The sequence below is a fragment of the Mesoplodon mirus genome (genome assembly GCF_964341445.2).
Source record: "Mesoplodon mirus genome assembly, chromosome: 12".
Taxonomy (NCBI): Eukaryota; Metazoa; Chordata; class Mammalia; order Artiodactyla; family Ziphiidae; genus Mesoplodon; species Mesoplodon mirus.
In genome coordinates this window covers 36,344,778-36,360,759 of record NC_138988.1, presented here as the reverse complement: position 1 = coordinate 36,360,759, position 15,982 = coordinate 36,344,778, and the positions used below count along the sequence as shown (strand labels likewise).

The window sequence follows — 15,982 nt, the reverse complement described above, 5'->3', positions numbered from 1 at the left end:
GCCACCGTGGCCGCGTGCTCCTCACAGCGGCCGGCCAATGGGCGCGGCGCGCGGAGCCCGACCGCCAATGGGAGCGTCCCTATGCCCGGGGGGCGGGAGGTCCCGGACGGGGCGGGGCGGGGCGGGGCGGGGCGGGGCGGGATCCCCGACCCCCTCCCCCTGTCTCCGGAGCGGCCCAGGAGGACTCTGCGCCCCCCTTCGGAATCTACGGCGGCGATGGCGGCTCTTTCTTTCCTCCCCTAGGGGGTCTGGCGGGCCTAAGAAAGGCCGTCCCCGCGAAGCGCCGGACGGCCAGGGCTCGGAGGGGAGAGGGCCAGAGCGCGGCGGGTCCACCCCGGCCCCCCGGTCCTCTGTCTCCCCCTCTGCTCCCGGGTCCTCCCGCCCCTTCCCCCACCTCCTGTCCTTCTGACCTCAGATCCTCTGCCCCTTCCCCCAGTCCTGCAGCGGGGGTACTCTTCCCCGCCCCTCGCCCCTGACGGTTCTGCCCGCGGACCAGAGGCCGGTCCGTTTCACTCACGTCTCTGGCGGATAAAGAGTCCTTCCCGCGGGCTCCCCGCTGCCAACCCCACGCTGGGTGAGACTTCGGGACTGTAGCGCAGCCGACGTCCGCTGAAGCAGACGTCGCTCCCTCTCTGTGCCTTACACAGATGACCTCTGTTAACTTGGAGCGAGGCGTTGGGCCAGGGGTCACTGTGCTTGCCTGGTTCCTACCTCAGCAAATGGCCGCACCGAACCGCTCCATTCCTCACTTCCCCACGCAGGACTCTCTAGCTCTTCTAGCAATATCACCAGGATTTCCAACGAAATTCCTCTTTCCTGCTGGGAACCACTCTGCACCCGCGTGTATTCCACACAGATCCGTTTTCTGAGTCCACATGCGCATGTGCCCTGGGCCTTGAGCAGGCCGACCCTGCACCCGTGGGCCTTGTCGGTGGAGAGCTGGCTAGCTAGACACTGTTTCCGTGGGATGCTCCCCGCGGTGTCCTCGCCGGGTCTAAGGGTGTACATTCCAATATTCACTGCACCTTGGCTGAGGACCTACAGTGTGCCAGCCCCTGGGCCAAGTGCTGGCGCAGGATGGAGGCCATAGGTGGGCCCGTGGGTGGGCGGCTGCCCTCCCCACTCCCAGGGCCCCAGTGAGCTAAGTGTGCGCTGGGGGCTTGGCCATATGTAAACCTCGTCTGGGCGGGAGATGGGTGCTCCGTGGTGTCCAGCCCGCAGAGCCACCAAGAGAAACCAGAGTGAGCACCAAGCCAGTTGTGTGTGCGTGGTTGGGTGGGGTTGGCTCCGGGAGAAGGCAGGTTATCCAGGCAGCAGCTTGGGCCTGGCAGCTCAGTGGCGGACCCTACTACCCTTTTCAGAGGCGCTGCTTGATCTCTCTTCTCTCTTTTTGTACATTTTGTGTCCACGTTACCAAACTCTCTTATTGGTTCTAAGTTTTCATTTGACTTTCTTAGGTTGTCTGATAGTCCGGGAATAATGGAAAGTGCCCCATACAGGATAGCTTTTCTTAATTTTATGGTTGTTTGTCTCAGATGCTTACTTAGACTTTTCTTGTGATAATGATAGTTAGCTTTCAACAATGCACCTCAAATCCTGTTATTTTTAGAAGCCTAGGCATCAGTCTCGATCTAGAAATAAATGAAAGGCGTTGTGTAATTGCATTTTAGAGCATCGTGCACCACCCGTTTAGTAGTCCATCATAGAGGGTCATCACTTCTACTAGGACTTTAAGAAAAAAGATGGCGGTGGCAGAGTAGGGGGCGCGGCAGCCAACTCCGAATACCAGCTTGCACAGGGGAGGCCGGGAGGCGGGGCCGGACCAACGCCACGTGGGAGGCCCCGCCCCTTGGTCCGCCCTGCCTCTGGAGCGGAGGAGTCTGCGCCAGCTAGTCTAGGCCTCACAGAGCACGCGCACTCCGCCGCATTCTGATTGGCGGACCCACGCAGCCCACATTCTGGGTCCCGAGCTCAGCGCTGCTCCTTACCCGTTCCGCTCCTCACCTCCTTGGAGGTGGCCCAGGGCCGGGATCGCACGGCCACCTGGCCGCCGGACTCAGCAAGGACGGGCAGGACGGCTTCGGCTTCATCCGGGAGCTCCAGTCCAGGGGCTGGGACAGCTCCCGTCGCTCTTCGTTCCGCCGTACCCTTCTCCACGACAGCGGTCCGGCATGTTTTCCAGGGCCCAGGTGAGGCGGGTTCTGCAGCGGGTGCCCGGGAAGCAGCGACTCGGCGTCTACAGGTTCCTGCCCTTCTTTTTTGTCCTGGGAGGAACGATGGAGTGGATCATGATTAAAGTGCGCGTGGGCCAGGAGACCTTCTGTAAGTGGGGGTGCAGCAGCCTGTTTCATTTCAGGCAGGCGGGAGGCGGCGAGGGAGCCGTTTTCCTGGGGGCTATTCTCAGCTTGTAGACCTCTCATTCCGCTCAGCGCTGAGCTGCTTTTACCCTGGTCAGAAGGGCGAGGGCGGTTCCCTTCGTTGGGCGGTGGAGATCCGCCTGGGCTCTCCTGTAAGCGGGGCGACAAAGGCACATTGGTATCCAATCTTGAGACCTTCCCTGCACTTTGAGAGGAGGGCACGTGACTCCACTCAGGACGCCTTCCTTTCAAGCCTGCCCTTCGGCCATGCCGGTGACACTGTTCGGGCCTGAGGAAGACTTCTCACAGCACCTAGAAGCGGGTGGGATCCTCAGGATTCATGGAAGTTCCTAACTGGCCAGTCCAAACCCTAGAGGGAACTGGTTGGCCCGGCTTAGCTAAATACTACTGTCTTTACTGGCCAGAGTCATTGGTACCAATGCCCAGCGCTACAAAAAGTGTATCTGGCATTGCTTTGCTGAGCACTAGCCTGGACAGGCTAGTTCCTCTTCCAGGAAGACTTCCCTAATCCCTAGGCCCTTTCTGCTTTCTCCCTCTCCAGAAACACAATCACTTGTGAATCACCAACCCTCATTAAAAAAAAAAAAAAGTGCTTTCTAAAGATATTTAATCCTTCTGTGTTCACCCATTCCTTCATATTTAATGAGCACTGATGAGAGGATATAAGGCGGAGGGCCCCCACACCAGAAGAGCACTAATGGGAGAGACAGATCATACAGTTACTATTAAGTGTGATCACTGCTGTGGGGGGAAAAGTTGGGGGAGCATGGGAGTCCTGGGTGGGGCACCTGAATTGGACTAGGTGGTGCAGGGAAGACTTCCTGGAGGAGTTACCATATCAGGTAGGATCCGAAGATTGAGTAGGTGTCAGCCAGATGAGGGAAACGTTTATGGACTTGAAAGTGTCTTCTGCCAGTGGTAAGAGCAAACCTTGGGGCCTTGGTGTGGAAGTATGCTGCTGTGTTTGAGGGACTGAAGCAGGTGAGCAGAGTGAGGGATGACGTGGTTAGAAAGGTGCCTGGGCAGGGCCACAAAGGGACTGGAGAACCAACAATGTATCCCAAAGGGCTGAAGAGTTTTAAGCAGCAGCTGGTGAATGCTTTCTTGTGGAGGGCGGATTGACAGGAGCACTTAGGCTGTGTGGTTGTCCAGGTTTGAGATGGTGGCCTGGACTAGGGTGAGATGCCAAGAAGTGGGCGGAGTTGAGAGACACCCCAGAGGTAGTACTGACAAGGGCTTGGTGATTGAGTGGACTCAGGAAATGAGGAGTGGAGGCTTCTGGTAGGGCAGCTGGGGCTGGGGGAACACAGGCAGGACAGTCCTGGGCTCCACTTTGGACATGATGAGGGGGGAGATGGTTATACAGAACTGAAGCTCAGAAGGCAGATCTGGGCCTCAGATCTAGGTTTGTGGGTCATTCACAAGCTGATTGTGATGAAAGTCAGAGTTTAAACCCCAACATTTTAAGGGTGACTGAGAGTGACCAGAGAGGCAAGAAGGGAAACAAGAAGGGCTTATTATCACAGAAGACAGGAGGTTCAGGAAGTTCAACTAAGTGAATGGGAGCTAAGCCCCCTCTCCCCTACCAGGAGAGACTTGAAATATGCAAATACTGATCAGGAAAGAGAGGGTGGAGAGAGGCTGGAGATACCTTGGCCCTTGAGAAGGTGGGAGAGGATGGGACCAGAGCAGGGCAAGGAGTAGCCCTTGGAAGTCAGCTGGAAGAGTTCTTTACTGATGACTTTTCTCTGCGAAGAAAGAGTTCTTGGCCATTTCGGGGTAGGTAAAGTAGGGTCAGGGCCGTGGCTGAAGAAACAGGACTGCCAGCCATCACAGTGGACCCAGTTAGATGCAACATTTGGGCCCACAGTGCAGAGCAAGCAGAGTGAGGCATGGAGAAGGAAGTAAGTTGGATTAATCTGTAGTTTGGGTTTTGAAGGTATATCAAGAAGTTGATATTGATGAGAGGGAATTTCAGCTGATCTGGGCAGGAAGAGAGAACAAGGGCCTGAGGAAGTTGGTGGAGGTCCAAGGACAGAAAGAAAGGTAGTAGAGGTTGTGGTCAGAGCAGAATGAACTTATTGCTTCAGAGGAACACTGCAAGCAGATAGCAGAAGTTGAGAAGGAAGATGAAGGGGGCTGGTGCTTCATTCCTGTTGGGGGTGGTGTTGCCTGGGAAGATGGCACAGGACAGGGTCAAGGAACCTGAGCTAGTTGCCAGCATTTTCAGAGACTGAAGGGGAGTGATGGACAGCAGATGCCAGTGCAGAGAAGATGGTGGCAAATGGCATAGGCCCCAGAGGAAGAAGGTGGAGAATCAGGAGTAGTCTGGAAAAGCAGCAGCTGAGAACAAGGAGACTGCCCTCATCTCCCAGCCCTCAGTTCCTGGGTGTGGCAGAGGGAGCAGCAGAGAGCTATAGGGCCAGAAGTGCCTCTGCGGGGCCAGTTAAGAAGGATGATTTCAGAGAGAAGTGAAATTGCTAAGGGCTGTGCTGGGACATGACACTATCTTTGAAGACACTGACTCTGACCCTGCTATTGATATTGAGAGCTCCTTTAACATAGTGCTCATTTAAATCAAATCTCGTTTTAAGTTTATTCTGGCATTGAGTTAAGCCTTAATGTTGAGATTCAGGTGACAGAACTAGACTATTGGTTAAATTACTCAGATATGTATTTCTAATTCCTTAGTCTCTTGAAAATCTAAATAAAATCTTTGTTTGATACAGACGATGTCTACCGTAGAAAAGCCTCAGAAAGGCAGTATCAGAGAAGGCTGGAAGATGCATCAGAGACTGAACTTCAGCAGTCAATAAAGTGAATATGAAACTTTACTACTGGTTTCAACTCCTTTAAAAATATACTTTTCGGGTCTCTTGTTCTTACATAGAACTGCCTTTACAAAGAATTTTTATAGTTTTCCTGTCTATGCTTGAATACTTCCCAAGTCACTGATGGACAGCACTTGTGGGAAAATTATTTCCTACTAAAACACACCTACCCATTGAATCTAGTCCATGAAATATTTCTAAACAATTCAAGGATCAATCAGGATGCTTTTCAGGATAGCCTGAATTGTTTGTGAAGTCCTTTTTTTTTAGGCAACAAGGGATAACCTTATTTAGTTTTTTTGCAGAATTCAGACTTACTATGAATAAAAGTTAGTTATCTACTGTAGGATCATTTAAACGAGGATTATTATGCAGACTGCATTTCTGCTAGCTACCAATTTGTAAACATTTTGTTAGAATGTGACCATACGTTAGTCATGTTAAGTGCTCTTGTGAACAGAGACAACCCCCTTTCCTTGCTTGGCTCCACTAACATACAAGGGCTGGACCTCCATGAAGACTGAGGAGCAACACGTTTCACTCCCCTCTGAGATGAAGATGTTGCTTTCATCCAGCTGCTAAAGATAAAGACACTGCTCCTTCCCAAAGAAAGTGAATCTTCACAGCATAAAGCAACCGTAGACTTGAGCTAAATCAGAGGCTGTCTATGGGGAGAGATTTTCCAATCTGACCCAGAATAAGTTTGGATCAGTTGGTAGAAAAAGCAAAGGCATCTTTCCATGTTTGGATAACCATATCCAACATCTTTTCAAACAAGAAAATATATACATATTAAGACTAAGTTTCAAAATAGTTTCTAACTATTGCTCATGAATAAAGAAGCAGATGCTTAAGACCACAGGTTATCCTCAAGTTAATGATATCTGCCACAAATAAATTGTTCTAAGGGATTTTTTTTTTCTAATTTAAGTCAGTCCATTTACGTTAGAACCAATCCAGTATAAATAAGGAGCCACTGACTACTTAGATCTCATTAAAGCACTAATGAGTCACTGCTCAGAGGTGGCTTGAGTATAAAGACCAGTGATGACCAACAGCACCAGGGAGAGGAAGGTAGTTCTCATGTGCGCTTTTGTTACCTCAAGCGTTCCCGATGACCCTAAACCTCATAGTTACTTTTAGTGACTAGACTGCTGCATAATGAATTTAAATTGTGGCCTTAATTCCCACTTGTTCCCCCAACCCCAGTTTTAGATGTTTAATATTTTGTACATATGTAAAGACCTTTTACAAAGAATAATTGTAAATGCTAATAAAACCATCAGCTAACTTCTGTGTCTGCTGTGGTTTCCTTCCCTGGCCTATCCCGCTGTCTCCATCCCAGGGAGAATCTCTAGTCTAATATTTGTGCTAAACTTCCCTAGAGTTTTCTTCATCTTTCTAAAATATATGTATTGGAGTGCCAATTTATTTAAGACAACGAAGCTTTGAATACGACAACAATGTCTGACTTCAAGGCAAGTAGACTAGCAAAGCAATTGTATTAAATTGAAGATACTTTCAAAGCATATTAATTTGGATGCTACAGAACTAATTTTTGTTAACCAAGGTGCAAGCTTTTTAACTTTGCCTCAATTTTTTTTTTTTTTTTTTTTTGGCGGTACACAGGCCTCTCACTGTTGTGGCCTCTCCCGTTGCGGAGCAAAGGCTCTGGACGCGCAGGCTCAGCGGCCATGGCTCACGAGCCCAGCCATTCTGCGGCACGTGGGATCTTCCCGGACCGGGGCACGAACCCGTGTCCCCTGCATCGGCAGGCGGGCTCCCAACCACTGCGCCACCAGGGAAGCCCTGCCTCAATTTTTTAGCAGTTCTACTAAGGAATATGACTCTATCCCACTTATCAGACACTAGGATTATTTAAGGGAACTTCAATAATTTAAAGAGCAACGCTCTCATATGCTGCTTACAGAACTGCAGTGCCCCCTACTCTGAACTACAAGGCAAACAATTTAATAACTTGCATTTCAAAAACCACAATACTTCAGAATGACAAAAATCTAATTAGCATTTATTGCTAGAAGTCTACCTCCACTGGGGTGTTAGACAAAGAACGTGGGCTTTGGAGCTTCATTTTATCATCTGAATGGATAGGGAAAGTATCGGGTTGACCAAAAAGTTCATTCAGTTTTTCCCGTAAGATGGCTCTAAGTAGTGCTTAGCTGTCTTTAACTTCATTCAAAACAATTTTGTTAGACTGTATTGTGGCAGGTCTCATATCAGCGTGCATTAAAAAAAAATCAAAATTGGTGAATTTCTGTGCAGCCATTTTAATATTGAAGATGGAAGCAACATTTTCCACGTATTATGCTTTATTATTTTTTATATAAATTTTATTTATTTTTGGCTGCATTGGGTCTTTGTTGCTGCGCATGGGCTTTCTCTAGCTGTGGACAGTGGGGGCTACTCTTCGTTGCGATGTGAGGGCTTCTCCTTGCAGTGGCTTCTCTTGTTGCAGAGCACAGGCTCTAGGCGCGCGGACTTCAGTTAGTTGTGGCTCGTGGGCTGTAGAGCGCAGTCTCAGTAGTTGTGGTGCATGGGCTTAGTTGCCCCGAGGCATGTGGGATCTTCCCGGAGCAGGGATAGAACCCGTGTCCCCTGCATTGGCAGGTGGATTCCCAACCACTGCACCACCAGGGAAGTCCCTGTGCTTTATTATTTCAAGAAAGGTAAAAACGCAACTGAAACACATAAAAAGATTTGTGCAGTGTATGGAGAAGGTGCTGTGACTGATCGAACATGTCAAAAGAGGTTAGTGAAGTTTTGTGCTGGAGATTTCCCGCTGGACAATGCTCCACGGCCAGGTAGACCTACTGAAGTTGATAGTGATCAAATCGAGACACTGAGAACAATCAACGTTATACCATGCGTGAGAGAGCCGTTATGTTAATTGCTTTGATGTTTGGGTTCCATAATTTAAGTGAAAAAAGCCTTCTTGACTATTTCTGCATGCAATTCTCTACTTAAACGTAACGAGAACGTTCTATTTTTAAAACAAATTGTGACAGGCGATGAAAAGTGGATACTGTACAATAATGTGGAATGGAAGAGATCGTGGGGCAAGATAAATGAACCATCACTAACCAACCAAAGGCCGGTCTTCATCCAAAGAAGGTGATGTTGTATATATGGTGGGATTGGGAGGGAGTCCTCTATTATGAGCTCCTTCCAGAAAACAAAACGATTAATTCCAACAAGTACTGCCCCCAGTTAGACCAACTGAAAGCAGCACTCGACGAAAAGCATCCGGAATTAGTCAACAGAAAACGCATAATCTTCCATCAGGATAACGCAAGACCGCACGTTTCAATGACCAGGCAAAAAACTGTTACAGCTTGGCTGGGAAATTCTAATTCATCCGTTGTATTCACCAGATATTGCACCTGCGTATTTCCATTTATTTCGGTCTTTACAAAATTCTCTTCATGGAAATAATGTTAATTCTCTGGAAGACTGTAAAAGGCACCTGGAACAGTTCTTTGCTCAAAAAGATAAAAAGTTTTGGGAAGATGGAATTATGAAGTTGCCTGAAAAATGGCAGAATGTGAATATGTTGTTCAATAAAGTTCTTGGTGAAAATGAAAAATGTCTTTTATTTTTACTTAAAAACTCAAGGAACTTTTTGGCCAACCCAATACCTAAGCACAGAGTAAATACTCAATAAGGGAGGGCTATCTTTGTTCATCTAGTAGTCCTCTTTTGGAAATCTTGCCTACATCTCTGAAGTTATAACTCAGTCAAATTAATCTCTTTTAGAAGTTTGGCTCTTTCACACTGAGTTACTTCTCTTACAAAAAAATATACACTTGGACCATGGTGTTTTCCAAAACAACTTCTCTCCTAGTAAAGCAGCATCAATTCTTAGTTTTCACACACGTGTATTAAATTTGGAATTTCTTGCCACATTTATACGTATAATCCACAAGATGTGCATTCCACATCTATTTGGGGGATAGAAATAGTCTATTAATTTGTTCAGGTATGAACTTTCATTCAGCTGACCTCACACACTTCCAAATGCAAAAGGAACAGAGTAATACTTAGCACTATTGCTCAGAGTGTTCAGCTGGAATGTTTAACTATACATCAACGATCATTCAAAATATGTTTATGAGCAGAGATGGCAGTACAGCCCTAAACTCTTAGGAGAACAGAACCACAGGGATTTGCAAAGTGATATTAGAGGAAAACAGTTGGTTGATTTTACCAACACCTTCTATTAAAAGTGTAGTCATGTTTTAAGAGATTATAAGCATGATAAAAACATACCCGGGCCACTTCTCTCTTCTGGCCACACACAGCTATTTGAAATGGATTACACTGATTTATGATATAGGACATGCTTGCCTTACCTTCCACCATCAGTAACAACTCCCTCTGCAATTTTAACTTCAACCTGCATTTTTGCCCATGCTGAGGACATGTTAGGAATCCCTGACTGCCAGTCTGAGAGGCTTGGCATGGGCATGTCAGGCTGCAGTGTGACTACATTCGGCTTCTGTGTTAATGCAGCCTAAGCCTTGGATCAGTGTCTGGACACTGACTTTTGCCTCTACCCAAGGAGCTCTCTTCCTTTAAATTGGCAGCCATATCGCTGTCAACATAAAATCAAGGCTTGCAGGAATTAAACCTACTTGAAACTAACATCTGACACAAGCTTTAACAAAACAACCAAACCTGGTTAATCCAAATCACTTTGCAAACTCCATTTTTATTTGGATTAAAAAGCTTTAGATGAACAAACATATGATACATACATATTATAAGACTAGTTATCACTTAAACCTCTTTTGATACAGAAATTAGAATAAACCAAGTTTTAATCAAGTCTGAAAATGTTTAAGTTCAAAAATCAACAACACCAATTTGGAGATTTTACACAAAGAAGAGTCCCCTCTTAATTCTTCCTCATAGGAAGAAAAGGGTGGGTTCAAAAACAAAGTAATTCAAGGCCTTTTAAATCAGTTGGCTGACATACTATTTTAAACCTATAGGTCTTTTTCCGCACATAAACAAAACTCTTTTCCACATGAACTTACATTTTGAAAACATTTAGGCCATTATACTTTCTAAGCCATATCACTACAGTTCCTAAAGCTCATGAAAAAAAAGATGTATAGTTCACATGTACCTTTTAAAGTCAGGGCTTTTTTTTTTTTTTCTTTTTCTTTTCTTTTTTGGAAGATGGCTGACCTCAAATCTTATATCCTAAAATATTGACATTCTCCAAGTTAATATACAGAAAGACATGATTCTAAAATAAATACATAGAGCTTTTTTTTTTTTTTAAACTTAACTGGGGCCTGCCTAATGGCCCCCTGGCCCGGCTCTGCACTGCCTTAGGGAAGCCCCTGGCTGGATCTATGGTTCCTACAGCACCTCCAGACACTGAGAAGGAGCCTGGAGGAGGAGTGCTCTGGCTTCTAATGCCCCACATAGACCACAGTGAAGAGTTTTTAGAGTCTTCCCAAAGAAGTCTCTTCCAGACCTTAAAAAGGGAAATAAGACGGGTGCATGAAATAAATAAATAACTTAACCAAAATTAAATTTCAGGTTCTTTGGTGTAATTCAAGGATGTCTAGAAATAAAATAATCTGATTGTATTATACAGTCCATGATGATTCAATGGCCCAAATAACCAAGAACTGAAGATTTCTTTATCTGGTTCAGTTTAACAATAAGGTACTGACATACTACTGCAAAACATTTTTTAAAATTCAGAACTGTTTAAAATACTTGATGCAAATTGAGATCCAGTGGTTGACTTATAGGCAATTAAGTTATAAGGACCTCCTGTAATTAAAGTATCTAGATACAAGAGGCTTTTTTCCATTCTAAACTCTTCTGTCCCCATAATTTAGTAAGAATGGTAATTAAATATCCAGGTATTGATTCATACCAGATTAAAAGAAAAAAAGTATCCTCTGAGAGTCACTCTCAATTTACAAACAGCAGTGGAAGCTCCACCACAATGGCAACCACCTTGTTACAATAAAGCAGGTTTCAAAAACGCTGAGTGAAATACTGTTCCATGTTTGATGCTTTCCACCTGTCTGAGCATTATATACTGCCTCCAAATGTTTTTTTCCAGAGTCATATAAGAGAGACAGGGTCATCAAACCTAAGTGTTTGGGATCTGTAATGGTCTTTTTAGTGAGCATTTTCTTAAATTATGATTTCCTTCTCCTGAAATTCAAAAGCACAAGCTGAATTTCAAAATTATTTTATAAAGTCTTAAATTTCTGGTGAGAATTACAACCCTGAAACTTAGGAGAAAAAGAAAAAAAAAAAGCCAGATCTGATGAGGAAATAAAGAATACTAAAACATACTTGCATATGCAGGCAATCCAGCCTTTTACAATTATGCTTCTGACACAGCCCATATCTGGTTAATGCACTCCCTTCCCTAAGTTAGGTTAGGTGTTATGTTTAAAAATAAATCACCTCCAGCACACCTCAATACTTTCTTCAAGATGAACTTCAATAATTTGCAATGTAAGAGATTTAAAGTTTTAAATCACTTAACATGTATAGGCATAAATTGTGAATTCATTACAAAAAGATCAAAAGTACCCTTAAACTTACCTGCCAAGACTAAATATAATTCAGGGTTGTGCACATGTTCTGCAAAAATAACTGACACCATAGATGTCTAACTCAGCACAAGAAAAAGTGCTTTCTCCTTCCAGGTGTCCGGGAGCTGCATTAGCTGCAGAAGAGTGCACAGTGCTGACTTCAGATTTCTGAGTTACTAGAGCAAATGTGCCATGTCTGCCAAACATCTACAATCCAACTAACAACCTTTCACTCTACCTGGAAGAAACAGTTCTTGCAAAAGTGGCTTAAGATATTTAGGCACGTGAAACAGACACAAGTACACTCCCCTCTCTAAGATGTAAACTAGGGCCAACTTCACATTTCATTGACAACTTAAACTAATCTGTAAACTCTTTTGTGGTTTTTTTTTGTTTTTTTTGTTATTTAAAAAAAACAAAAACAAAAAACCAACCAAAAAAAACAAGGAACAAAAACCCCAAGCCAAGACAAAAAACCTTTGATGGTTTCAGCTCTATGGCAACAAGTAAAAAGATAAAACTCCAAGTCTAAATACAACCAATTATGAAACTGGTTTTAAACGAAGGAAACATATGCAAAAAAAAATCTTTGTGTATTTGATAAAGTCAACTTAATATAACAAAAACAAATTGAAATAGCTTATTAAAAGTGTCCTTATATAAAAATGGCCTTGTGATGTACAATAAAATGCAATAAAAATTATCATCCTTTGTTCCTCCCCCCACCCCCAGTAACTAAAATGGCTACTGTTCCACAAAACTCTTTATGCTTCTATAAAAGAATCGTAACTGATGTGATTAAAGGTTTTCTAGATTGTATGCTTGGCGAATGTTGAGGGTGTCTCGGAGCATCAGATCCCGAAGGCGCCAGAGGGCGTCTGCCATGGTGGTGTGGGCCCCTTTACTTTTCAGCCAGTGAGAGGGGAGTCGGCTCTCCTGTTCTTTTGACAAATGGACATCGCGTCTTCGAGCTGAAAATTAAAGTGCAGACAGAGAAATACAAATATCAGTCCTAAGGTCTGACAGATTTATTAAAACATGAAACATTTATTATTTATTGAATATTATGAATTTTAACTCTGCAGAATACTTCCAAGCAAATTTCTTATATTGTTTTATTAGGCATCTTGGTTTTTAGAAAACTATTTTACTTAGGTATGAGACTACCTAGCCAAGGATGTCTCGTTTTACACGATGAAGTTTAGAAATTATGTAATGTCTTTTTAAAAATTAATTAATTAATGTATTTATTTTTGGCTGCATCGGGTCTTCGTTGCTGTGTGCGGGCTTTCTCTAGTTGCGGTGAGCGGGGGCTACTCTTCGTTGCGGTGCGCGTGCTTCTCATTGCGGTGGCTTCTCTTGTTGTGGAGCATGGGCTCTAGGCACACAGGCTTCGGTAGTTGTGGCTCGCAGGCTCACTAGTTGTGGCTCGCGGGCTCAGTAGTTGTGGCTCACGGGCTCTGGAGCACAGGCTCAGTAGTTGTGGCGCGTGGGCTTAGCTGCTCTGCGGCATGTGGGATCTTCCCAGATCAGCACTCGAACCCAAGTTCCCTGCGTTGGCAGGCGGATTCTTAACCACTGTGCCACCAGGGAAGTCCTAGAAATTATCTAATTTCTAACAATTACTTCACAAAACAGCTGCACAAGATAACATAATTACTAGAATGGGAATATAAAAGTTGTACGAACACCTAAAAGATCTGATCATTAATATTTAATAGTTACTCCAATATTAACAAAAATTCCTAAAAAGGTAAATGTGAAGAAAGGGAAAACCACCTACTACTCTTAAAGGAATCAAATGATCAAATTTGGCTTAGAAATGAAAAATGAACAGAAACTTGCAAAGTTCTTTCCAGAAACTAGGCAGGTTATTTTAGTAAGTACTGAAAATATGCTGAGCCTGCTGAACTAAATGAATAAACTTGATAGATTAATAGAAACGTCTTCCAATATTATTTTTCTTTCTTAAAAATTGAGGTGAAATTTTTTTTTTTTTTTTTTTTTTTTGCGGTACACGGGCCTCTCACTGCTGTGGCGTCTCCCATTGCAGAGCACAGGCTCCGGACGCGCAGGCCCAGCGGCCATGGCTCACCGGCCCAGCCGCTCCGCGGCATGTGGGATCTTCCCGGACCGGGGCACGAACCCGTGTCCCCTGCATCGGCAGGTGGATTCTCAACCACTGCGCCACCAGGGAAGCCCTGAAATAATTTTTAATTTACCCAAATCCATCTATGCTATGCCCAAATGCCTGAAAAATAACTGAAAAAAATCAGAATATACTTAAGAAGATGGCATAGATATTTCTGACAAAACTAAGCTTTGAAACTCAGCAAAAAAACATTTTCAGTATGTAATGTCAATATATAAAGAAGCTCCAAACACTTCTAAATATACAATTTATTTTACTTATAAAGGCATACCTCAGGTTTGGTTCCAGATCACCACAATAAAGTGAGTTGCATGAATTTTTTGGTTATGTTTACACTATATTGTAGTCTATTAAGTATGCAATATAGCATCATGTCTAAAAGAACAATGTAAGTACCTTAATTAAAAAAGACTACACTGCTAAAAAAATATTAACCATCATCTGAACCCTCAGCAAGTCGTAATCTTTTTATAATGGTAATATCAAAGATTGTTGATCACAGATCACCAAAACAAATATAATAATAATGAAAAAGTTGGAAATACTGTGAAAATTACCAAAATGTGACACAGAAACACGAAGTGAGCACATACTATTGTAAAAACGGTGCCGAAAGACTTGCTCGACACATTGCCACAAACCTTCAATTTATAAAAAATGCTGTATCTGAGAAGAGTAACAAAGCGAAGTGCAATAAAACAAGGTATGCCTGTATAAGAATAATGGATATTTATCCTATGATATAATAGGTCAATAGCAGCGAGAGGACTTTGATAAAGCATGGATTTCAAAAAAGCTTCTTGAGAAGGACTCTCCTTACCTGCTAGGGTCTGGTCCCACTTGCTAATGCTGTTGGACTCAGCACTGAGTCCTTCAATATATTTTAGGTAGGCCTCTGAGTGGAGAAGCCGTTGAGTCTTCGGTGGGGGAGCCACAAACATGGGTGTTGTTGGCTGCTGTATGACAGGGGGGCCGGGTGGATGTGGGCCAGGATATGGAGGTGGTGCCTGCTGCCCTGGAGGCCCCAAAACACCTACCTGAAAGAGCACAGACACATGGTGAGGGAAAAAAAATACTCAGCGCATGCTCTGAGAAAGAGGGTAACTTGAATTCTGTTGAGTCCTAGAAGATCCAACTTGGAGGCTCACCTGCTGTCCATATGGACTTCCACCTGGTGCTGGAGTCCCTACCATAGGGGCCACTCCTTGGTTCATCACACCTATAATTCAGAATTACAGGCACAATTAGAAGCTCTGGGTTGAGAAGACTGAAAAACTACTGTCTGATAAGAAAGGCCATTTATAATGCAAGCCTATGATCTCTGCCCTGAGTCTTTGTGGATAGGAACCCTAAGCACCCAAAACAGGATGTAACATTCATATAGAAAATGCATGTTCTTTTGTTTTCTAGGTACTTTAAATACAAAGCTAGGACAATTTGTCAGATGTACATTAATTATTCATGGCTTAGAAATAATTTGAACCCTGCATAAAATTCTAGTATTTCCCTTGGTAAGCTACAGTCAGAATACAACTATATTTTCAAGGTATTTTTCTTTCGACAACACAGTTTCCTGCAACTGAAGCCTGTGTTTAATTTCAGCAGTAATGGCATTGCAACCAGGCTCAGCTGTATGCAATGTGTTAGGACAGCAGAGACTTAAGGGAAGAGGTTTGTGCAAGTGCACATTAAATGACCTTTGTGGAGGCTGGAGGCACATTCTTGCTGTCCTCTCACAGGCCACCAGCACCTCTGGTTCTAACTGGAGTCACTAATGTTGGCAGAGAGGGGACACTGCCATTTCATAGACCAGCACTTTGAAAAGGAATCATCTGGAAACAGAGCAGCCTTGGTGCTATCACTTCAAATGCAAAATGACAAAGGGAAAGAGAAAGATTCCATGGTCCTACTATATTTGGACTTTGTATAAACTTCCCTTGGTGACTCCTCACAAGCAATTTCTGTCACACAAGCAAGTTCTGTCTCGTAAGTCCTAGTTGATAATAACATGATGTCTTAAATTTAGCG

General features: G+C 44.2%; 2 protein-coding genes across 17 annotated transcripts in view; one reads left to right on the top strand and one right to left on the bottom strand.

Moving 5' to 3' along the window:
• Positions 1–1,920: 1,920 nt before the first annotated feature.
• UQCC5 (ubiquinol-cytochrome c reductase complex assembly factor 5) lies at positions 1,921–12,562 on the top strand. Of its 2 annotated transcripts, XM_082639625.1 has the most exons (3): positions 2,049–2,322; positions 5,108–5,195; positions 8,236–12,562. In XM_082639625.1, the coding sequence occupies exons 1-3, from the start codon at positions 2,172–2,174 to the stop codon at positions 8,240–8,242; spliced, it is 246 nt and encodes an 81-aa protein (XP_082495751.1). In that variant the 5' UTR covers positions 2,049–2,171; the 3' UTR covers positions 8,243–12,562. The 2 variants fall into 2 exon arrangements, with proteins under 2 accessions (XP_082495752.1, XP_082495751.1); XM_082639626.1 differs by lacking the exon at positions 8,236–12,562 and having other exon boundaries at positions 1,921–2,322; positions 5,108–5,212.
• Positions 12,563–12,600: 38 nt separating this feature from the next.
• Positions 12,601–15,982, bottom strand: part of PBRM1 (polybromo 1) — a gene marked incomplete at its 3' end in the record, with an annotated part of 101,683 nt that continues 98,301 nt past the window's right edge. For all 15 annotated transcript variants that reach the window (XM_082639600.1, XM_082639586.1, XM_082639587.1 and 12 more), the window contains 3 exons: positions 15,103–15,173; positions 14,775–14,991; positions 12,601–12,773 (listed from right to left, as the gene is read on the bottom strand). In XM_082639600.1, the coding sequence (XP_082495726.1) occupies positions 12,601–12,773; positions 14,775–14,991; positions 15,103–15,173 (461 nt within the window). The remainder of the gene's footprint in view (positions 12,774–14,774; positions 14,992–15,102; positions 15,174–15,982) is intronic.

What these genes read in the sequence shown, in the direction of transcription:
- UQCC5 (XM_082639625.1), top strand. Translation starts at nt 2,172, where the DNA reads ATGTTTTCCAGGGCCCAGGTGAGGCGGGTTCTGCAGCGGGTGCCCGGG. An exon ending in CGTGGGCCAGGAGACCTTCT is followed by an intron (nt 2,323 to 5,107) that starts GTAAGTGGGGGT and finishes TGTTTGATACAG; the next exon opens with ACGATGTCTACCGTAGAAAA.